This window comes from Pseudophryne corroboree, chromosome 6 (assembly GCF_028390025.1).
Source record: "Pseudophryne corroboree isolate aPseCor3 chromosome 6, aPseCor3.hap2, whole genome shotgun sequence".
NCBI classification, from domain to species: Eukaryota; Metazoa; Chordata; class Amphibia; order Anura; family Myobatrachidae; genus Pseudophryne; species Pseudophryne corroboree.
In genome coordinates this window covers 362,116,527-362,141,281 of record NC_086449.1, presented here as the reverse complement: position 1 = coordinate 362,141,281, position 24,755 = coordinate 362,116,527, and the positions used below count along the sequence as shown (strand labels likewise).

Sequence of the window (24,755 nt, the reverse complement as noted above, 5' to 3'; positions counted from 1 at the left end):
TCCAAGTACGGGATAATTAAAACTCCCTTTTTTCGAAGGAGTATCATCATTTCCGCCATAACCTTGGTAAATACCCTCGGTGCCGTGGACAGTCCAAACGGCAGCGTCTGGAATTGGTAATGGCAATCCTGTACCACAAATCTGAGGTACTCCTGGTGAGGATGGTAAATGGGGACATGCAAGTAAGCATCCTTGATGTCCAGGGATACCATGTAATCCCCCTCGTCCAGGCTTGCAATAACCGCCCTGAGCGATTCCATCTTGAACTTGAATTTTTTTATGTATGTGTTCAAGGATTTCAAATTTAAAATGGGTCTCACCGAACCGTCCGGTTTCGGCACCACAAATAGTGTGGAATAGTAACCCCGTCCTTGTTGAAGTAGGGGTACCTTGATTATCACCTGCTGGGAATACAGCTTGTGAATTGCCGCTAGCACCGCCTCCCTGTGTGAGGGAGCAATCGGCAAGGCAGATTTTAGGAACCGGTGGGGTGGAGACGCCTCGAATTCCAGTTTGTACCCCTGAGATACTATTTGAAGGATCCAGGGATCCACCTGTGAGCGAGCCCACTGATCGCTGAAATTCTTGAGGCGGACCCCCACCGTACCTGGCTCCGCCTGTGGAGCCCCACCGTCATGCGGCGGACTTGGAAGAAGAAGCGGGGGAGGACTTTCGCTCCTGGGAACCTGCTGTTTGTTGCAGCCTTTTTCCCCTACCTCTGCCTCTGGACAGAAAAGACCCGCCTTTTCCACGCTTGTTTTTCTGGGTCCGAAAGGACTGAACCTGATAAAACGGCGCCTTCTTAGGCTGTGAGGGGACATGGGGTAAAAATGCTGACTTCCCAGACGTTGCTGTGGAAACTAGGTCCGAGAGACCATCCCCAAATAATTCCTCACCCTTATAAGGCAAAACTTCCATGTGCCTTTTAGAATCTGCATCTCCTGTCCACTGGCGAGTCCATAAGCCTCTCCTAGCAGAAATGGACAATGCACTTACTTTAGATGCCAGCCGGCAGATTTCCCTCTGTGCATCTCTCATATATAAAACTGAGTCTTTGATATGGTCTATGGTTAGCAGGATCGTGTCTCTGTCTAGTGTGTCAATATTTTCTGACAGTTTATCTGACCACGCGGCGGCAGCACTGCACATCCATGCTGACGCAATAGCTGGTCTAAGTATAATGCCTGAGTGTGTGTATACAGACTTCAGGATCGCCTCCTGCTTTCTATCAGCAGGTTCCTTGAGGGCGGCCGTATCCGGAGACGGTAGTGCCACCTTTTTAGACAAACGTGTGAGCGCTTTATCCACCCTAGGAGGTGTTTCCCAACGTGACCTATCCTCTGGCGGGAAAGGGAACGCCATTAGTACCTTCTTAGGAATTACCAATTTTTTATCAGGGAAAGCCCACGCTTCTTCACACACTTCATTTAATTCATCTGATGGGGGAAAAACTACGGGTAGTTTTTTCTCCCCAAACATAATACCCTTTTTAGTGGTACCTGTATTTATATCAGAAATGTGTAACACCTCTTTCATTGCCTCAATCATGCAGTGAATGGCCTTAGTGGGCATCAGGTTAGACTCATCGTCGTCGACACTGGTGTCAGTATCAGTGTCGACATCTGGGTCTGCGGTCTGAGGTAGCGGGCGTTTCAGAGCCCCTGATGACCTTTGAGACGCCTGGACAGGCACGAGCTGAGAAGTCGGCTGTCCCACATTTGGCATGTCGTCAAATTTCTTATGTAAGGAGTCTATACGTGCACTCATTTCTTTCCATAAGCTCATCCACTCAGGTGTCTGCCCCGCAGGGGGTGACATCCCTTCTAAAGGCATCTGCTCCGTCTCCACATCATTATCCTCATCAAACATGTCGACACAGCCGTATCGACACACCGCACACACACAGGGAATGCTCCAACAGAAGACAGGACCCACAAAAGCCCTTTGGGGGGACAGAGTGAGAGTATGCCAGCACACACCAGAGCGCTATATAATGCAGGGACTAACTGAGTTATGTCCCCTATAGCTGCTTTCTCTATATAAATGTATACTGCGCCTAAATTTAGTGCTCCCCCTCTCTTTTTTACCCTTTTCTGTAGTGTAGACTGCAGGGGAGAGCCAGGGAGCTTCCTTCCAGCGGAGCTGTGAGGGAAAAATGGCGCCAGTGTGCTGCAGGAGATAGCTCCGTCCCTTTTCCGCGGACTATTCTCCCGCTTTTTCCTATATTCTGGCAGGGGTATTTTCCACATATATAGCCTCTGGGGCTATATATTGTGGTATTTTTGCCAGCCAAGGTGTTATTATTGCTTCTCAGGGCGCCCTTCCCCCCAGCGCCCTGCACCCTCAGTGACCGGAGTGTGATGTGTGTGTGAGGAGCAATGGCGCACAGCTGCAGTGCTGTGCGCTACCTTGGTGAAGACTGATGTCTTCTGCCGCCGATTTTCCGGACCTCTTCTTGCTTCTGGCTCTGTAAGGGGGACGGCGGCGCGGCTCCGGGACCGAACACCAAGGCTGGGCCTGCGGTCGATCCCTCTGGAGCTAATGGTGTCCAGTAGCCTAAGAAGCCCAAGCTGGCTGCAAGCAGGCAGGTTCGCTTCTTCTCCCCTTAGTCCCTCGCTGCACTGAGCCTGTTGCCAGCAGGTCTCACTGAAATTAAAAAACCTAATTTCTATACTTTCTTTCTAAAGGCTCAGGAGAGCCCCTAGTGTGCATCCAACCTCGGCCGGGCACAGAATCTAACTGAGGCTTGGAGGAGGGTCATAGTGGGAGGAGCCAGTGCACACCAGGTAGTCATAAATCTTTCTAGAGTGCCCAGCCTCCTTCGGAGCCCGCTATTCCCCATGGTCCTTACGGAGTTCCCAGCATCCACTAGGACGTCAGAGAAAAGTAAATACTGTGACGCATTATATATTGACCCAGACGCACCTAGTCCCCTAGGGTACAGTATACAGTGATAGATATATCTGGAATACACCGCCGTGAAATCACATAGCAGATACAGGCACACAGTCACGTTTGCAATGCAGATAATTATTTTCGTGACAATAAAATTGCATAGGATTATTATATGAACACATATTAAAATATACAGGTTGAGTCTCCCTTATCCAAAATGCTTGGGACCAGAGGTATTTTGGATATCGGATTTTTCCGTATTTTGGAATAATTGCATACCATAATGAGATATCATAGTGCTGGGACCTAAGTCTAAGCACAGAATGCATTTATGTTACATATACACCTTATACACACAGCCTGAAGGTCATTTTAGCCAATATTTTTTATAACTTTGTGCATTAAACAAAGTGTGTCTACATTCACACAATTATTTATGATTCATATACACCTTATACACACAGCCGGGAGATCAGTTAATACAATATTTTTAATAACTTTGTGTATTAAACAAAGTTTGTGTACATTTAGCCATCAAAAAACAAAGGTTTCACTATCTCACTCTCACTCAAAAAAGTCCGTATTTCGGAATATTTGGATATGGGATACTCAACCTGTATAACATTGCGCGGTCTGAGATTGGATGTATATATCAGAATACGCGTACAATATATTCTGGCACAGGTACACTGTTCTTAACTAACACTGTCTTAATATCAACATGTAGAATAATTAAGTGTTTGTAAAACCACGGCGCTGATGTACAGGCGGGTTTACAAAGGAGACCTTGCCCTGCAGTCCCCGAGACCAGTCGCATCTATTTTAGAAAATGGCGCCCAGCATCTCAGTCAGGGAGAGTGCGAGGCAGCTCCAGGGTGGGAACACCAGCAGCAGATGGCGCCCTGGGATGGGGGATGGGCTACAGGTCAAGCGCCGGCTCCCCTATGATGGACTTCACCACCTGGTACTGTGGAGTCTTATTAAAAGTGGACATTAGCATATCTGACCTGTACTCCTATGCCCTGGCAGATATAGTGGGGTCCCTGCTTGGTCACAGTGTCCACGCCAGAGTCGCAGTCCGTTTCCCTAGACAGCGACCAGAACACGATTTAATGGCGGGTCCTGTCTGGGGGACCCTCTTACCTCCTCCCCGTAGCAGCCGCGCGAACCAGGAGAACCGAGCCAGCGAGAGTATGCGACGCAGCTTGGGAGGTGATGGAGCTGCAGTGAAGTGTCACCCTGACAGCCCAGTTTTGAAGAAATTATCTGTCAGAAAAAGCTTTTCCAGGGCTGCCCAGTGTAGCCCACCTGTTAAGTGACCTGCTTCTGCAGACACCAACTGAAAACTGAGCTCACAGTGCCAGGAGGCAGGTTATAGAGAGGCCCCAATGCATCTTGGGACAGCTAAAGCTTTAACCTGTTGGTGCCTGGATCAAGATCCATCTCTATACCTCAATGTTTTCCCTGTGGAACAAAGTGTACCCCGCTGCAGAAATACACTTAAAACTTCATTAAACATATTTATTTATTTATTAAGACAATTTCTGACCTTTTTTTTTTGGGGGGGGGGGGGGATGGGTCACTTAAGTGGCTAAAGTTCTTTTTATTTTGGCATCGGTTGTGTGTCTTGCTTAGTATATTCCAAAAGCGCACAATTACTGTGACTCATACAAGGTAAAGGTAGTACCTGAGATGCTAAATAAGAATATCAGCCAAAAAGATAGAGCGCTAGCCAATTATGTTCATAATTACATAAACTGCAGTGTGATTAAAAAGGGCTATTCCTTAAAACAACTTAAACTACAGAGCAATGACGAGAATGGCATAAAAAGTCATCACCTACTTAATTTACACAGCACTAAGGTAAATTTCCCAAGTCTTATCTTTCTTTGGGTTTTTTTTTCTTTTTAGGCAGCGAATAGTAATACACCATCATTGGTTACCATTTTAATTCCTTGCTGTGGAGTCTATTTTGGCACATTTTGAGCTGGTCACATTTCAACATCAATACCACTAATTATTCATGCCGTACCCACACACAAATTCTACAGTCTGTGTTTCAGAAGACTTCTATTACCTGAAAACAGTTTTGTTTTTGTCATGTGAGAAGAAATAACAAAGCAATCTATTTAATTTAAATTGCAACACAGTAAACAAAAAGCAAATGTGTGGAGGGTTTTTTGGTTACCCACTGCAAAGAAGAGCAGGGTCGGTGACCCAGGACTTAGGGCGTATTCATTTAGTGCTGTTTTCTTCGGCTAGCCGAAAAAACGGCACTAATTCGACATTAGTTTATTCAATTGCGGGTGTTTTCGCCCATTTTGGAGTCACTTTTCGCCCATGCCTTTTCGGGGGGGGTTTTGTGGACAACTCTGCATGGGCGAAAATGGACCCAAAAACGAGCGAAAACACCCGCAAATTCACCAAAACACGTGGATCGGTGGCAAATTCGCCTATCCACGTGGTTTTCATCTGTGACGGTTTTTTCCTACAGTCGAAAAAACGGCATGGGCATTAAATAGGTCGAATGTAAATTCGACATATAAACAGCCGAAAAGTGCAGTTTTTCGCCTGGACGAAAGAACTGGCACTAAATGAATACGCCCCTTAGTCGTGGGTTGTTTGCTTTCACCCCTTTTCCACTGCTGCAATAACCCGACTTATTGCCAGGTCTACCTGGGTTGCAGTTTAGTGGAAAAGGGTCTTTGAAAAGCAACCTGGGTCCAGTGACCTGGGAATCTGACCCAGATAGCTACCAGTTTCAAAGTAAACGAGTGACCCGGGTACTGTTAAAAGCCTATGGAAAGCAACATCACTGGCCGCTGGTAGAGAGAATACCTATCACTCTCCAGGGTCCAGCCTGCAGTGTGAAAGGGGTTTCAAGCCGTGTTCAGTTACCTGGGTCGGACCCGAGGATTAGTTGGAAAAGGGGTATAAGAAAATGTGCAATAACCCAGGATTTTGCTTCTAGTGTGAAAAGGGTATTAGTGCTTTTTGGTTCAGCATTAAAAAAAAACATTAGAAAACAGCAGAAAATCTGGATTATATGCAAAAGGCAAATTTGAAAAATAAATGTTTATTAATGCCAGGATTTGAAAAGCTTATTATCCATATCTGGTTTTCCAAGCGCTTTAATAATAATAATATTTATATAGCACTTTTCCCCTAATAGGACTCAGTGCTTTACAATTGTTCTTACAGCTCAAAACACAAAAACAAGCTTAACAGTAGATATTAGCTTTCTTTATTATAAAGTAATAATGTTTGGCTTGTAAAAAAATGTATGCAACGTTTTCGATGGAGGGGGTGGGGCTTAATGACATCATCACATTTCCAGCAACAGCAAATATGAGGGGAGCATCAACTTTTAAGTAAATCCTCCTGATCCCATATGAGCTCCAGCATCCAGCACTCACCCTTAGCATTGCAAAGGATAAAGTGACAATAGCTAGGTCGCACCCGGGAATGTGTACAGGGGTGCTTCCCAGGTGCGACCCGTTCACACTGCACCGCATCCCGGGTCGATTCCGGCTTCAACCCAGGTTGAGACCTGGGATGAAATGCCGGGACGCTCGTCACAGGATATTCTTTCAGGACCCTTTCACACTGAGCAAAATCCAGGGTTGATGTGCGTTCATGTGCAATAACCCGGGAAATATTTGTCAGTGTGAAAGGGGTATTATAGCTCTTTCACACCAAATTCCAGGGTGCAACCTGGGGCACTGAATACAGGTTTATGTGGCCTAGACAAAAGAAATGAGTAAATCCATACTATGGGGTATATGCAATTCCGGACGAATTGCGCCTTTTTTTCGTCCATTTTAAAATTCAACTGTACTCGACAGCCGCAGCCCTCCCGCCGGGACCATGAATTCAACATATGCAATACAAAACGTATTCGACACTCCCCTTGTCGAATAACGGACCAATCGTCGAGTAGTGGGCGTACTGAATTCGACTTCCCGCCGTTTTGAGCCCTTTATTAGGGCTTGTTTGCTGCGTGCTCAGCAGCCATTTTGTGAACCTGCAGAGAGGTGTGTGGAGGTGCAAAGCTAGCAAATTGGTTGTTGTTTGCTGTGGTATCGTTTGGACACCCAGCAGGCTTTAATCCAGGACAGACAGGAGGATACCTGTTACCCCGGAGGAGAGTCGTTTTTGGAGCGATTTCTACATTTTTAGGTAAGTACCACATGTGGGTCTGGTGTTGCATGTATGTGTTTGTGTAGTGGGGGTTGCCATGAGGTGTACATGTGGCGTTGCTTTGGGGTGTTTGGCGTATGTATATGTGTGCAGGTATGTGTATATAGCAGATGGGGATGCAAACTCTGGAAGTAGGTATAAACAGTAAACCTGCTTGATAAGGAAGAGGTGCAAAAATAACCACACCACCAGGAGAATTTCTGTTTTCACAATGAGTTAGGCTCAGGTACGCTGTGCTCATATTTCACTTGCATAAGTTATCAGATTTTATTACAATGTAAGTTTCAATGCTTTACTCAATGTACGGTGCAAATTCCTCCAAAAAAAAGTTATGGTTGGGTAAAACATCCAAATGATGAGCACATAAGTTGTAAAGATGTGCAAATATATCTACACCCCCAAAAGAATATGTATTATTAAAAGTACATTGTAATCTTATTGGTCATTTCATGTTTTTTTGGGCACCCAAAATAATGGACGCCAATCACAGCAATTCAATTGTTGCTTTGATCGGACGCTCATTGCTTTTACGAGCCCAAACAGACAGGGTTTAGCTGCGAACAGTGGCCAATCCCATTTAAAGTTCTGGTTAGGGCGCCCAAAACACAGACTTTGCACACATTTCTTCTCGCACCTCAAGAGGCCGTGAAAAGAAATATCATCCCGGCAGCTAGCGGGTGTGTAAACAGAGCATCAATTGAATTCATTAAATCTGCGCCCCCTAGTGGTAGCCATTGGGGAAAACAAGTGAATTAGCCCACTGACTGTAAAAAGGTCAAATATTCATGATGCAGTATAACATTACATAATACTGAATCTAACATACAACACGTTTCTTATTGGATAATATATTTAAACAAAATGAGACTGTAGACCTTTTTATCCATATTGTTCCGATACATTCGGACAAACCTAGTTCATTATCAAATAGGATGGCCACAAAATATTATAAAGTGTACATTGAAATCAGCGCCGAAAGAACATATTTACAATGTATCCTACTATCAGTTTCAATATAGAATTGAACTTTATTTTGAATTCCTTGGTTTTAAGGTCAGTGAGATTTCTACTTTCGATTTTGACTATATAGTCAAAATTGCAAGCAAAGTTAGTGCAAATCACATGGTGTTAGCCACCTTGCGATCCTGATGCGCACTCCCGCGGGGTCGGTATCGTAAGGCTAGATAGACTGTGCAGGCCAGTCAATCTTGACTATCTAGTACAAAGTATAGTCAAAATTGGCACTTAGTCAAAATCGGTGCTTCTGGGCTCTGGGGGAGTTCAAGGGAAATCGCATAGACAAAATCAGGCATATCAAGGATCTCACCCTGTGTAAGCACCTTTACAGTAAACGTTTCAAAGCCTTCACATACTGCATTTCAATGGACCAACTTCATTTATTTTGCAACATCTTTTTCAAAATTTTACACAGATCGCTTTTTAAGTACTGTCTTATTAAAAGACAATATTTAATTTAATTTATGCATTACCCCAAGAACTCAGGTTTGTGGTGGTATATTGGAATGAATGTATGCTCAGAAAAATAAGAGTTTAACTTCTTTTTTGTCATTGGACAATTCCTTTTATTGCAAGGCTGCGATATTTATACGGTTTCTTTCATTGTTTCGCACCAATGTTGCCTGGTCTTAAACACTGAAACAAAGGGGTTTCACTATAGGAACACAAATTGTTGACGTGAAAATGTCTCTTCTTAGCACTTACATTCATAGGATGGATATACATACATATACACACACGTCACAGCCTCAGATTAAACATTGGTTCGTTGACTTCATAAAACATATAGTCTGACACAGATCTCAGTGTACAAATCTTTTAAGTGAACATATTCCCTATATGGAACCCTGCTGATAAACACTTGAGTAGTTAGCTACACACAATACTAATAGAGTGGGCAGTTCTGGTTTTAAGGCTGGTGTGAATAGATGAAAACCACAGTTTATTCTGGTCACTAAATTTCCGCTTTTACTACAATCTTACAGCATTAGGTAGCTTTGTCGGTGTGACATAATTAAAACAGAATAGCAAATCTGATATTTGGCATGACAACACTATGCTTAGGATCAGGCAGCAATGCATAAAGGATAACAGGGAGTGGAACGTAAACATTCAATGTGATATACAAGCGCCACAATTTCCCAGCAGGAGCAAATGGTCAGAATAGTGGAATAATTATAGTTATTATTCAAGAGATGCATTATCACCAGGATATTTCACTATGGCCATGCATGCTACGCTCATCTAACACACTGAGCCCTGCTGTATGCACAGATCAGCCTGCCAACCTCAGTGCACTGTATCATGATGGGCTGATATCACTACACACAGGATTCATCTGTACACTTACGTGCCCCCCTGAGGTGCTCTGACCCCAGCTACACTAACACACACCACAACCCCTTCTTACCCCCCATCAACCAGGTATCTATCCCTGACACCCTGGGGTGTGCATACCTTCCTAGAAACCCTTGACCCCACCACCAGCCCCTCTCTCCCCTAGCGGTCCCCGCCCATTCTCACCTCGCTTGTTAAGGTCATACCCCACCAGCAGGAAGTAATCTGCCAATCTCGCCATGTCCCCGTTCCCCGGGCCGCTCTCTCAACCCCGGACTCCTCCCGCCGCCGCCATCTTTCCTGCCAGCCCGGCCCGGTATTGCGCATGCACGAATCCAGCTGGAACGGGTGGGTACTACTGCGGTGACGTCACGGGGCGGGCTGGTGTTAGGGTCAGGAGGAGGGCATACATGGGAGCGTCATCTGCGGACTGATGCGGGAGAGAGCGTTGTCCCACGAAGGAGGCGGGCACACCGGAGGAATGGGCGGGGCGATGACGGAAAATATGCTAATGAGAGGCGTCGCCTGGTCATGGGCGCTGTCATGTATGAGGCGGGCCACTGTGGCGTCGGTGTCAGGGCGGCCGGTGTTATTGGCAAAAGGGCGGCGCGCTGTGTGCGGGACACCGGCGGCCTCTGGCCTCCTCCTGCGGTCGGTGTCTGTGCTGCAGAGGCTGAAACTTACACTGTCATAAATTATATGGGAGGGGATCCCGGGCCGGTCACCTGCACCTAAATATCACTTTATATATAACATCGCCCCTCCAGCGGGAATACCCAGTACCCGTAGCGCCGCTGCCTGCTGTTGGAGAGTGTTGTACCGGGCCGGGCTGCCGGTGCCACTCTGATCCTTCCCTCCGAGGGGGGCGGGAAGCTTTGCAGCCTTGGCATGTGTGCATCCTCCCGATGTTCCCTGACACGGAGAGCCCAGACTACTGCTGCTCCCTGGTGGAACAAGGGGAAGGTGTGAAATGTTTAATTTTAAATGCGTTTACCATTAGGGTACTAACTGTAAAATTTAGGGTTGGACATCGATGGTCAGTGCATTACTACTGTCGATGTTTCCTTGTGGTTGGAGATGGCGGGGATTTTTTTTTTAATATTTAATTGCGGCTTACAGATGCCAGTTGCCTTTGAATGGTATGGAAGCGATGGCCTTTCGATGTTGAAGTACAGCATCTGGATTCAGCTAACATCGAGCAGGGCTGCGGGTCGCTATTGCGTGTGCAGAAACATTTTATTGCGCACACGGGAATCATTGCAGTTTTTTAAAGCAAATTCTTATAATCCAATTGTTAGTTCACATCATATCGAAAGTTTAGACTGATGGAGGCTACATTACTGTAAAACCAGGGCTGTACCTAAAGAGGTCATCGCTAGGCCCATAAAGGCATTATGAATACACAAAAAACTGGTTAGGACTCCTCTTGGCTCTTTGTACTGACAGTTGTTGCTGAAACTGTCGGTGAGAGGTGTCAAGGAGTCAAGCAGGTGAAGGTAGGGATGGACCTTGGAAGCTGATGGATATCAGCCATTGATTTACCTGATTTAAAAGAATTACTTTTCTCATTGATTTGCGGGTATTCTATAATTATTATCTGATGTTGCTTTTTGAGCCCATCCAATGGCTGGCATTTCCTTTTTTGCTGCGGATACCTGGAATTGGTGTGCACAGCTCAACATGTGCAATGAATGCTTCTGTGAATGTGCAAGTTTAACCATCAATGGTTATAACATGGGATGGTTTAGATGTAATACTGTAGCTAGTAGCCATCTATCTCATCACTTGATGTGATGTCAGAAGCCCAGCAACTATTTGATGTTGAGCTTCCAAAGTCCATCCCTAGGAGAAGGCTCCTATTGCTCATCACTGGTTTAGAAGCATGCAAAATGACTGAATTAGTATTGTTTCCCAACTCAAGTTCTCTGGGATCCCTAGCAGTGCATGTTTTCTTTATCTCCTTGTTGGAGCATAGGTGTATTCATTTGTGACTCGTACATTTTAAAAGATCCACAGTGGTGGAGACCTGGTAAACATGCACTGTTAGCAGGAGCAGTTCCTACCTTGTGTCATGTCGGGAGGGGTCTGCATACGTGCACAAAACAACAAGCCGGCTTCTAGGGAATGCATCTACTGCAGAGCAGAGTTTCCCAACAACAGTCCTCAAGACACACTAACAATCCAAGTTTTAGTGATATCCATGCTTGAGCACAGATGGCTAAATGAAAACAAATAAGGTACTAATTAAGTCAACGGTACTCAAGTGCGGCTATCCTTAAAACCTGGACTGTAGTAGTGTGCCTTGAGGATCATGGTTGGGAACCCCTGCTCTAGAGGAAGGTAGGGCTGCTGCAATATTAGGGGAGTGGTTTGCCACTGGAAGTGTTATCTGCTAATGGCCGTCCCAGGGAGAGAAAACTAGTGTAATTAGCAGAAATCGCCAGTGGGAAGTCACTGCTAATTCACATTCTGGGGGAATTAGGCTCACAGAAGGTGGTGAATTTTACTGTGAGGCTCCACCCTCTAGGTAAAATACTCAACTGACTCGTAAGCTGGGAGACTGTACTGGGACAATATGGGGTTGACTCAGTACACAGGATGATTTAATGTAGGACAGAATGATTATTCACTGGTGACCATGGGCACCTGCATATCGGGTATAAACACTGAACGATCTTCCTAATTTCTGCAGTGGGGTACACTGGTATTCCACAGGGAATAACATCGGGGGTGTAGAGTTGGATCTTGATCCAAGGCACCAACAGGCTAAAGCTTTCACTGCACCGCCTCCTCTATAGCCCCGACTCCAGGCACTGGAACTCAGTTTGTAAATTGGTGCCTGCAGTGCAGGCAGCTAACAGGTGGGGCTGCGCTAGGCAGCCCTGAAAATAGCTTTTTTTAAAGAAAAAAGAAGACTTCAAAGGCTGCAGCACAGGCATGTCAGTCTGATATTCTGTGCTGTGACTCCATCACCACCCTCAGCGGCGCTGCGTACTCCCGCGCCCTGGTTGCCGGGTACTTGCAGCGGAGGCTCTCCGGTTCCCATAAGGCACACATCACCGCTGCTGCTCTTCTGAATCATGTGGCCGCACTTCAGGGAGGTGGTAAGAGGGTCCCCTAGCTGGGACCCACCGAAATCGCAATCCTGTCGCGGTCCCAGGAGATGGACCGCGCCACTGGCGTGGACACTGTGGCCGTGCGGGGACCCCACTATATCCACCAGGGCAGGGAGCACAGGTCAGATTTACTAAAATCAATTTGACATAGGCTCCATAGTACCCGGTGGTGAAGTCCAGCAGAGGGGAAAAGGTGCTGACCTGTAGCCCCTCCCCCAGCTCCAGGCGCCATCTACAGCAGGTGTTCCCGCCCTGGAGCTGCATCTCTCTCTCTCCCTCACTCCCTGTCAGCGTTTGAGTGCCATTTCACAGAGCTACGCTGATCCTGGGACTGCTGGGCACAGTCTGCTCTGTAAAGCCGCCTATCTCATCAGCGCTGTGCATTTACAAGACACTTAAGTATTCTACACGTCGCTTAGACAGCTTTAGTTAAGAACAAGTGCACTACTATATGAATATTTAGTACAAGTATTCTGTGATATACATCCAGTGTTTACTGTGCATTGTTATATATGTATACATACATACATACATACATATATATGTAGTATTACTAGTCCAGTGCAGTTTTATTGTTATATGTGATAATTTCTGCATTGTACATGTGACTGTGTGTGCCTATAATGCTGTGTGGTTTCCATTCTGTATATCTCACACATATTGCCATTACTATATTCTGTACCCTGGGGGGGGGGGGCTAAGTTCATCAGGGTCTCGTATACCATATAGTGTTCCACGCGATATACTGTTTTGTCTTTTTCACTGTGTGTTTCAGTCACTTCATACCGATTTAATCCTCTGTGTTCTGCATTTGTGGTTACATAACACAGGGGGTTATTTGCTGGTATTGTGTTTGTCTGGCTATATTGTACTGTTACGCCCTAAGGCTACATTACCAATAATGTTTGCTGCACAGGGCAGGAAATCCGCGGACGCTCCTGCCTCATGCAGTGCTGAAGCCAAGGATTTACCTGAGGAAAAGATTTAATCTGAGTGTTCCGGTACTGGGTGTTCTGCACCCCCCAGTTAGCCTGCAGCACCAGTGGCTAATCAAGACCCACCTTGGGCTGCTTTTTCAAATATGCTGACTATGCTTGTAACACGACTTACACCCCCTCTGGGATCTCCTGTGCCATTACAGCTACATATTGTCCCTGTAGTTAATCCACCATGGGCGGATACTCTGTCATCCCAGTTACAGCAATTAAATCAGTCCCTGGTTAAAGAAAAGCCTAACCCTCTCCCTACTGGGACCAAAGGGTCATCTAAGCGGGCCATTTCTTCCTCACAATCCACTTATGTTTAGGATACTTCATCGGATGAGGATGGGGAATATACTGATCCATCAGACGCTGATACAGCTGCTTCTGATGTGGAATCTGCGACACAGGTTGATGTTCCTGACCTAGTGGAGGCTATCAAGCTGATTCTTCAGATTGATGACGAGATTGACCCTCCAGATACGTCTAAGAAACCTGATAAGTTCAAACGTCAGAAGGTTACTAAATTAGTCTTACCACATTCTGACCATTTAATTGACATACGTTAGGAATCCTGGGAGTCTCCAGGAAAGAAATTTTCCCTGTCTAAAAAGATGCTAGCTCGTTATACTATCTCTGCAGAGTTAAGTAACAAGTGGGAAATGCCACCACCAGTGGACTCACATGTAGCCCGTCTTGTATCATCTACTCTGCCTGTCACCACCGTCACCTCTCTGAAGGAACTGACGGATAAGCATGTGGAGGGCTGCTTGAAGTCTATTTACTCTCTTGCTGGTGCTGTACATAGACCCACTATGACAGCCTCTTGGGCTGCGAAAGGTATTGAAGCCTGGATTCAAGCAGTTGAGGCAGAGCTACCTCTGAATTTTTCTGACAATGCCGGACAATGTCTATCATATATTATCACAGCCTCCCATTACATTCAGGAGGCGGCCTCTGATGCTGGTGTTATGGCGGCCAAAGTGTCTACTACGTCCATCCTGGCTTGCCGGATTCTGTGGTTACGGTCCTGGTCGGTGGACCTGGACTCTAAGAAAACCTTGGAGGTGCTCCCTTTTAAGGGAGATATACTGTTTGGGAAAGATCTGAACAAGATTGTGACTGACTTGGTGTCGGCCAAGACTGCGTGTTTTCCAAGTACTAATCCTTCGGCTCTGAAGGCTAAGTGTACCACTTTCCGTTCCTTTAGACCTCCAGGTAAAGCAAAGGCGTACCTGAGACATGCTCACACTTCCAAAACCTCTAAGACCAAACCTAAACGTTCTTGGGCCGCCTGTCGGCGTGCTTCCAAATCAGACAAACCTGCTGCATGATGGGGTGGGCCTCCCGCTGTGGGACCCCAGGGTGGGAGGCCGACTTCTGCAGTTTGCCCAGGTATAGTAAAAGACGACATCAGACGCCTGGGTGCAGGAAGTTGTCTCTCACGGATACTCCATCTCTTTCAAGAAACGTCCCCCTCACCAGTTTTGCTCGACTGTTATCCCTTCGGATCCATTAAAAGCAAAAAATTCTACATTTGGTTGTACAATCCCTCCTGGACACAGGAGTGATAGTGCCGGTGCCCCTGTCTCAGAGAGGCAGGGGATACTATTCAACACTGTTTCTAGTTCCGAAGCCGAATGGATCCTCCCGGCCCATTCTCAACCTCAAATCTTTGAACAAGTTTGTGAAGGTATCCAAATTCCCTATGGAAACTCTTTGCTCTATTGTTCTGGCTTTGGAGCCCAAGGATTATATGGTATCCCTGGACATACAGGATGCTTACCTACACATACCTATTGCCATGTCGCATCAGCAGTATCTGCGGTTTGCTATTGGCAACCTACATTATCAATTCCATGCCTTGCCTTTTGGACTGACCACAGCTCCTCGGATCTTCACCAAGGTCATGGCAGTCATGACGGCCATTCTCCGTCGTCAAGGTGTCAGGATCCTGTCTGGGTAACTTGCTGATTCTGGCGAACTCCCCAGAGGTTCTCACCTGTCATCTGGAACTGACGGTCCAATTCCTACAAGCCCACCAGTGGCTCATCAATTGGAAGAAATCCTCACTACTCCCTGCTCAGAGCATAGTGCACCTGGGGGCATAACTGGATACACACAACCAACGTTTGTTCTTGTCTCCAGAGAAGGTCCTGAGACTTCAGGACAGGATACTGTGACCAGACGGTACCGTACGAAAGCCCTCACCGCTTTTGCGTCTCGTCCCCAGTACACAGAATGGATGTTTAGGTCACACGGGACCTGGCCACATAGGGGATACCCGCCTGTCACTAACTCCACCCACTGCGCAGTGGGTGGGTTTACGCTACCACCACCAAACTCCTAACCTGCCGTTGCGAACTGCTCATGGGTGCAGCTAGGATTCTTGGGCAAGTCCCGGAATTTCTTTCTGTACGACTCTGGAGTGATGAAGAATCGCTGGAGGAGGGCCTTCGCCACTTCGTCGTAATCCCCACAGTCCTCTGTGGCCACTCCTCGATAGGCCTCCAAGGCCTCTCCATGCAGAGTGGGCACAAGGTGTCTCACCCACTCCGACTTGGGTAAATCATGTAGTTTACAAGTCCTTTCAAAAACTTGTAAATGTCCATCAATATCCCCATTACTGCCTGCAAACTGAATGCGTCCCGATCTGTGTGCAGCAGCTGACAGCGGCTCCCGGGGTACCACGGCCTGTGGTGGCCTCTCATCATGCCACATCTGGATGATGATCAAGCGCTCTTGCTCCGTTGCCCTTTCCCCCAATTCCGCTAGCCGATCCATTAGGCTATCCGTGCCGCTCCCCCTGGGACGTTGGGATCCTGGCCCTGTTAGAGATTGCTGGGAAATATTGCTGCTGCGAGAGGGGGCGGGGCTTGTGGGTCTCACTGGTTCCTTGCGAAGGTCCACTGGTGGGACGTCTTCTCCGATGCTGACGCCGTCAGTGCTTTCCACCTCCACCCGGCGGGACTTCTCCAAGCTCATGAGCGCCACCCTCATGACGCTCTTGGACGCGTTGGAAGGGATCTGCACACCCTTCTGCTGACACATGATCTCCAAATCGTGTTTAGACATTCCGCTGAAGTCCGCCATCTTGTGCATTCTCCTTCGCTGCAGTTACGCCTCTCCTGAGTAACTCTGCTTCTCCAATCAGGTGACCGAAAAGCCGCCTGGGATTATCCCACGCTATGCCACCACTTTCTGCGACCGGATGGTCCCGTACGAAAGCCCTCACCGCTTTCACGTCTCGTCCCTAGTACACAGAATGGATGCTTAGGTCACACGTGACCTGGTCACATAGGGGATTCCCGCTTACCGTCAGTAACCGCCTGTCACTGACTCCACCCACTGCACAGTGGGCGGATTTACGCTGCCACCACCAAACTCCTAACCTGCCGTGGCATTTGGAACCACGGTTCTGCTCTGTGTGCGTCGACACGCCGCCTTGCCACACCTGTGTGGTGGTGACGAATCCCCAAACGTTGCTTTCCTAAGCACAGCACGGTAGCAGGCCGAAGGCGGAACTTGGAGATGATGGTTCCCTGGACAGGCGGGGAACGGAGCTAGGTTTTGCCTAGCCCTGCAGGTCACAAGATGAAGCGGTCGTCTTGCGGCATAAGATCTTTATTTGCCAACAAATAGTTCTGAAAAGAACTCGGCAATACAGCAGATGTTACAGCAGAATGAAATTGGTATAATACACTTTTCATGGGGCAGCTGCCCTCCTTTTATCCTACTCCAATACACAATTCCACAGGGGGTAAGTCCGCCCTGTGGTTTACAACCAATCAGTGTTTCCCATGGGCTGTGCATGCCTTGGTCACATGCACGGCTACCATTGTCCTCTATGGCCAGTGGGGAGTGGTCACTCTCCTTTGACCGTCCCATCCTGGAGGATCAGGATACGCCCCGGTGCCATTCAGTCTAGGTTGGTGGAAGTTTTCCCGCCTAAACTTACTTCCAGAAACCTGCCCGGGACCTAGCTCACCATCTGCAGCCTGGATTCGGGCTCCAGAGCTGGGCAGCCTAGATCCTTGGTCAGGGTTTCCTGGCCATTACGGGGGATCCCTATTGAGCTCTGGAAAACCACTCAGCTTGTTTCAAAGCTGAGCTTCTCCTCTCCCTTCCAATGCCACTTTCAAGTTGAGGCTGGAAGAGGAGGCATTCCATTTTTGGGAAAAATGTCTGGGAGAATCCATCAGCCTGCACAGCCATGGATTCCCCCCTTCTGAGACACACACAACCAAGTAAGTGCATTTTACCTTTAAATACATTACATTTAAACACATGGCACATGTTTCCCTTTAAATATACACTGAGCCTGTGCCCTGCACATGCTCCACATACCCATGCACTGCAGTGCCTCACATAAAAAAAAATATTTATTTATTTATATTTTTATATATATATATAAACCTTTGAATACATTGTTTTGTTTTAAATACTGTGCCCAGCGCTCAGCACTGGGCTCCCCTAGCACTGCAGCCTGGCTGCTGGGGCTCTCTGTGCTGGAGGTATGGGGCTGGCTTCCCCCATCCCCCAGCCTGCCTGTGCAATGCCTGCCACTGGGGTCCAGGGAGCTGGCTCTCCCTGTCCCCTCAGTGCGGCACTCACTTGGTGGCCTCACCGCACGGTGCGGCGCACCCCCCTGATCTGAAGATGGCGGCTCAGGACGCTTGTCCCGGCCACCGCGGCTCTGTGCTCCTTGCAGCGATGAGGTGTCGGGAGTGTAGCTCCCGGACCTCAGCACACAGCGCACCATCTCCCGAGTGTGGCGGACCAGGAGCCGGGGGTCCTGGTCTCCCAGGCGCAGCCCCCATACTACCTTCTCCACCCGCCGAACAGGGGGATAGCCTGGTTCCCCGGCGGGCAGTGCAGCGGCTCTCCTCTCTCCCCCGGCGTGCACACACAGCACAGCGCGCCAGGGGAAGCTCCCTCACTGCCGCGGTCGCCGGAGAGATCCGGGACCGCGGCATACATTTAAAAATAAATTTTAAACACCCGGCGCCTAGCGCCTTATACATTTAAAGATGGCGCCTAGCGCCAGCATAAATTTTAAAATTGGCGACAAGCGCCCATTGTCCTTGAATATGGCGCCAGGCACTGAGGGTTAACCCCTTCAGTGCCGTGGCCGCCATTAACCATGTGGCTGAGGGCTCTCTCTGGCCACAGATACGATGCTTCCTCTCTCACCCTTGTGTGTCGATATACTCGGTGATGCAAGTACTAGGCCATGGTGTCTGCTTTGGACAGAGGTTAATTCTTTCCAAATGGGACGGCCTGCCTCACCGAATCAGGTCTCAAATGATCTCCTTGAATCCGGAGGTCCATCTGTCACTGAGCTGGTGGCTACAGGACCAACAATTGAGCAGGGGTCGTCCCTTCTGGATCTCCAACTGGGTCCTCCTAACGACGTATGCCAGTCTGCGAGGTTGGTGCGTGGTGTTGGAGCAACACTCTTCAGGGTCAGTGGACCAGGGAGGAATCTCTCCTCCCGATAAATTTGCGCTGAAATTTGTCCTGCCTCTGGTACAGAACAGGCCTGTTCAAGTACAGTCAGACAACGTCCCCACACTGGTGTACACAAATCATCAAGGCGGCACTCGAAGCCGCATGGTAATGATGGAAGTGTCAAAAATCCTTCAATGGGCAGAACGCCATCTGCCAGCCATATCGGCAGTGTTCATTCCCGGGGTCCTCAACTGGGAAGCGGACTTCCTCAGTCGTCAGGACGTACACGCTGGAGAGTGGAGGCTTCACCCGGTAGTATTTCAACTCCTAGTGGACAAGTGGGGCCTACCAGATGTAGACCTGATGGCGTCTCGACACAATCACAAGGTTCTGGTCTTCGGAGCAGGGACAAGGGATCCCCAAGCAGCGTTCGTGGATGCACTGGCAATTCCATGGAACTTTCGGCTGCAATACGTGTTCCCTCCAGTGTCACTCCTGCCCATGGTACTACGTAAGTTCAAGCAAGAAGGAGGAATACTACTTCTAGTCGCTCCAGCGTGGCCCAGACGGCATTGGTTCTCAGACCTGCAGTGTCTCTCGATAGAGCGTCCCTTTCTACTTCCTCAATGCCCAGGCCTCCTCGTTCAGGGCCCTTGTGTCTACCCGTCCCTGGCCAGACTGGCTTTGACGACGTGGCTGTTGAAGCTTTCTCCTGAGGGCCAAATGATTCTCTGAGGTGGTCATTCAAACTATGTTAAAAGCCCGTAAACCAGCTTCTGCTCGGATTTCTTACAGGGTCTGGAATTCTTACTTCACATGGTGTGCTACTAAGAATTACGATGCATACAAGTTTAGCACTGCCAGACTTCTTGCTTTTCTGCAACACGGCCTGGACTTAGACCCTCGTTTGGCCACCCTCAAGGTTTATATATCTGCCTTGTCGGTGTGGTTTCAGAGAAAAATTGTGTCTCTTCCTGACGTTCATACTTTCACTCAGGGTGTTTTATGGATTCAGCCTCCCTATGTCCCTCCTGTGGCTCCATGGGCTCTGTCTATTGTCTTAAATGCCCTAAAAGAGTCTCCATTTGAACCTCTTGAGTCTGTGGACCTTAAATGCCTTACACTTAAGGTCATGTTTCTGCTGGCTATTGCCTCTGCTAGGAGGGTGTCGGACTTAGGCGCTTTGTCCTGTCGTCCACCCTTTCTGATTTTTCTTCGAACTCGCCCTGGTTATCTGCCTAAGGTGGTATAATCTTTTCACCTTACCCAGGAGATTGTGGTTCCGGCCTTTATCTTTACTGGTTTGTCCTCCAAAGAGAGGTCTTTGGATGTGGTACGGGCTCTCCGTATATATATATATATATATATATGTGGAGAGGACTGCCTCCATCAGGAGGTCACTCTATTTTTGTCCTTTTTGGTTTTCACAAACGTGGCTGGTCTGCGAATAAGCAAACTTTTGGTCAGATGGATTAGAATGGTGATTGCACAAGCTTATGCGCAGGCTGGGCTCCCAGCTCCTGCTGCTATCATGGCCCATTCTACTCTGTCTGTTGCACCTTTTGGGCGTCCCGCGGAGGCACCACTGCACAACAATTTTGCAAGGCAGCTTCGTGTTCCTCAGGTTCTGTGCCTTTGATACTTCCGCCTCCCAGGATGCTTCCTTTTGACGCTGGGTTCTTCTGCCCGCTACAGTGCGTCCCCTCCCATGAGGAACTGCTTTAGGACATGCCCGATGTTATTCCCTTTGGAATACCAGTGTACCCCGCTGCAGAAAAGGAGATTTATGGTAGACTTACCATAGTTAAATCTCTTTATGCGAGGTAAACTGCATTCCACAGGGCGCCCATCCTGACGCATTTAGCTTCTTTGAGTTTGTATGGTATTAGCCGCTGTTACCTTCTCCTGTCGTGAGAATGTGGTTCTATGTGGCTAACATCTACCGTCTCTCAAGAAAAAGGTTGTGGTTGATAGAAAACTTGCGTGCTAAGTGTTAAAATCACCCGAAAGTGTCGTAGTACACAAATTTCTACTTATCTCAGAATGATTCAAATCGATTTGATGAGATTCATTCCCATTAATGGGATGCACATGGATATATGGGAATAAAAGAGAGAAAAAAGCTCCACATAGTGAAATATCGTCACATATCTTGAATAGCTATACAGAATATAGTGAATCCCTTCCTTTATCTGCAAGGGTAGGTAATGGAGGCTTTACCCGATAACTCTACTCTTCAAACGCAAAATAACATCAAAATATCCCAAAAATGGCATCTGGAAGGTATCACGATAAGAAGTATAATAAATTCCCTCGTTTATCCCAGAAAAGATAAGTAATGGAGGCTTTACCAGCATGTAGATATATACTTTCTGCTGGTGTTGTCTCAGATTCAGTGTAGCAAGTTCCTCATTTACATCATGGACATGTGGATAAACAGAATAATATCCCACATAGCGTGATTCCGTAAAAACACAAATTTTATTACATAAAGAGAATTTATAAAAGCAAAAAGAAACAAATTTTTGGTAAGAAATGGAGACGGTTACCAGATGGAGATTTCAACAAGGGCATAAAGATCTCAAATGGAGTGCCAGGTTCTTGATAAACTGGGACTCTGCTCAATTGCTGGATTCTCCTACTGGGACACTGGAAACACTTCTACCAAATGTTCGTCCTGTCACAGGCCAACGCGTATCGAGCCTGAAGCTCTTCGTCAGGGCAATGTGACAGTTGGAGCTGAAGACATGAATTTAAAGTATGGAGTTTAAGAGCTTCCGGGTAATAATACATAAAAATGAAATAAAATCATACTAACTTTAAAAACCTGTATAAGAGGAACGCTTATGTTATCTAGTAACTATGCTTTTTAGGATGAGTACGAACATTATTCCATATTGGCAGTGTTAAACTTAAATATAACAACAAACACTTTTTTATTTGTTATTTGTATGTTATTTGGAAATGTCCCCCATTCCCTGCTTAATGTATGCTGCTATACGGGGCTCTATCAGTTGTTTTTCTGATGTGTCCCCGCAATAGAGCGCATATTTCGACAGATGGAACGCACGCCAGGGTTAATGGCGCGCTTCTGGAACGCAAAAATCCCGGAAGTGACGATCACTTCCTGTGTAGCGTCTTTTTCCTTTCCATTGAAATCCCGCAGTGGAGCGCATCCTGGCGCCGGTGGAACGCATGTCGGGTCCGTAATGATCATTTGACACGCAGACCCCGGAAGTGGCTTGTGCTGCATCCATTCTATGGTGGCTTCTCTTTTCGGTTCCGCTATTTAAACAATATGTTATATCCATTCTTTAAGCGGGAGAGTATTAAGATGATCTGTATAAGGAAAGGATATTTAAGCGGGGGGCTATAAACATAGAAAAACTATAATACATCACAAAGTGAAACTGGAATGATTTAGCCCAATCACCAATAGCAACTAAAGTCAATATAGATGAAGGAAAAAGCCTTCAAAAGGCAAATGCATAGGTTGTTCAAATGGGGAAAAAAATAGGATGATCTATAGAGAAGGATATTTGAAAAAGGGGTATAAATATTAAAAGCTGCTATATATTGATGCGGAACTAGAATGAAATTTTGCCCAATCGCCAATAGTAACCAAAAAAAAAAAGAGAGACAAAATCCCATGGAGCAAGTGCATAGGGAAGAATGGCGGAGTTATAGGAAGGTCTCTACTATGCTTCCAGAAACCACTTCAACTCAAAGTCCTGGTTGAGTCCTCCTGGGGCAAGGGTTTTTAGTCTGTGAATCTATCGCATTTCGAATTTTGCTAACATTTTCTCCTCATTACGCTCCTTCCAGTTACTCTTGATGTTATCAATTGCTAGGAATTTGGTTATGGCTGACGTAGAGCAATTATGTACTTCCTTAAAGTGATTTGATAATGAATGTGTGGTGAGGCCCTTTCTGATGTTCCGGAGGTGCTCACCTAAACGTGTTTTTAAGGCCCTGATGGTCCTTCCAATGTATATTAGATTACAAGTACATTGTATTAAATATACCACATTGCTAGTGTGGCAAGTCATGAAGTGTTTAATTTTATAGTCTTCTCCTTTGACCGAGAATTTGGTATATTTTGACGTAGTTGATTTAACTTCTCACATCCAAGGCATGTACCACATCTGTGGTAGCCTTTGGTCCTAATTGGATGTACAAATGCTGGAGGTAATGCACTTTTCGTTAAACTGTTCTTTAGATTAGGTGCTCTTCTGTAGATGAATCGAGGAGCGTCTGGAATACATTCTTTCAGGACAGGGTCCTTCTTCAGGATGTGCCAATATTTTTTCACTATCATTTCTAGATCTTTATGTTGCCCTGAGTAGCCCGTAATGAAAGCCCATTGATAGCTTTCATCATTTTTCTTCTTGTCTTTCTTCTTTAGAAGCTCTCTTCTGTCCATGTTGAGGGAGGAGGTTTTAAATATGTTGATTTTCTCAAAACGATATCCCTTCTTCACTAGTCTTTCTCCCATTTCTCTAAGTTGGGTATTACAGATGTTATTTTTGCTACAGTTACGTCTCACTCTCATAAATTGGCTCTTTGGTACACTGTTGAGCCAATTCATATGGTGTTCACTGGAAGTCATTATATAGTTGTTGACATCGGCAGGTTTGCTGTAGCATTTGGTTTCTATATTGTCATTTTCCACATAAATTTGTAAATCCAAGAAATTCACTTGTTCCCTGCTTTTCGAAAAGGTTAAACGTATGTTAGAGGAATTCTGATTCAAATTTTCGCAAAAGGTGTCCAAACTTTCCTCTGACCCTTTCCAGACAAAGAAAATGTCATCAATATACCGATGCCATGATACCAAGTTCGCCCCCCAAGCTAAGTTTCTCTCCCAATATGCCATAAATAAATTGGCGTCGCTTGGGGCGAACTTGGTACCCATCGCAGTCCCAGTTTCTTGCATATCATAATTTCCATCGAAGTAGAAATAATTATTGTGGATAATGAAATTGATACCATCTATAATGAGTTTTGTCTTTTCTTCTGAATAGTCATATTGATCTAGAAACCATTTCACCGCCTCGAGCCCCATCTGATGTGGGATACTAGTGTAAAGGGCTGCAACGTCTGCTGTAACGAGGATCTATTCTTTGTCCCACGATATGTCCATGATCTTAGTTAGTATATCGGTTGTGTCTTTTAAATAGGATGCAGTTTTTATTACAATTGGTTGGAGATGAGCATCAATGAATTCTGATAAATTCGTGGTCAAACTTCCTACCCCTGCTACAATTGGTCTTCCCGGGGGTTTGGAAGAGTTTTTGTGCGCTTTGGGGAGCATGTAGATAGTTGGAACTGTAGCATCAGTGATATTTAAGAATACAAATTCCTTCTTCGTGATAGTCTCTTTCTCAAAATGTTCTTTTTAATAGTTTAGTCAAATTATTTCTGATTTTAGATGCGGGGTCTGTTTTTAACTTGCTATACGTGTTCTCATCATTCAGTTGGCGGTACACTTCATTTTTATAGTCTTGTACATTCATAATAGTGACCCCACCCCCTTTGTCACAGGGTTTGATGATTATTTGTTCGTCCTTAATCAAATTCTTTAGTGATGTTCTTTCTTTTCTAGTTAAATTATTCTTTTTCATCTACCGTCTCTATTTTACCTGCTACTGCATTGGACTGGTTAACAAAACTGAGCTCCAGTGCCTGGAGGAAGGGCTATAGAGGAGGCGGTGCAGTGCATCCTATGAACAGTCAAAGCTTTAGCCTGTTGGTGCCT

The 24,755-nt window shown here is 46.4% G+C and overlaps 2 protein-coding genes across 12 annotated transcripts in view; one reads left to right on the top strand and one right to left on the bottom strand.

The window, feature by feature from the left end:
• SBF1 (SET binding factor 1) overlaps positions 1 to 9,855 on the bottom strand; it is a 421,239-nt gene extending 411,384 nt beyond the window's left edge. For 5 of the 8 annotated variants that reach the window (XM_063926653.1, XM_063926655.1, XM_063926656.1 and 2 more), the window contains exon 1: positions 9,637 to 9,854. In XM_063926653.1, coding sequence (XP_063782723.1) covers positions 9,637 to 9,691 — 55 coding nt within the window. In that variant the 5' untranslated portion in view covers positions 9,692 to 9,854. Of the gene's footprint in view, positions 1 to 9,636 lie in introns of all 8 variants that reach the window. The other 3 variants (XM_063926659.1, XM_063926658.1, XM_063926660.1) reach the window with 3 other exon arrangements.
• A 2-nt stretch (positions 9,856 to 9,857) lies between these two features.
• Positions 9,858 to 24,755, top strand: part of ADM2 (adrenomedullin 2) — a 234,756-nt gene continuing 219,858 nt past the window's right edge. For 2 of the 4 annotated variants that reach the window (XM_063926665.1, XM_063926663.1), the window contains exon 1: positions 9,858 to 10,413. Coding sequence is in view for 1 of the 4 variants with exons in the window: in XM_063926662.1 (XP_063782732.1) it covers positions 10,356 to 10,413 (58 nt within the window). In the remaining 3 variants the exon portion in view is untranslated. The remainder of the gene's footprint in view (positions 10,414 to 24,755) is intronic. The other 2 variants (XM_063926661.1, XM_063926662.1) reach the window with 2 other exon arrangements.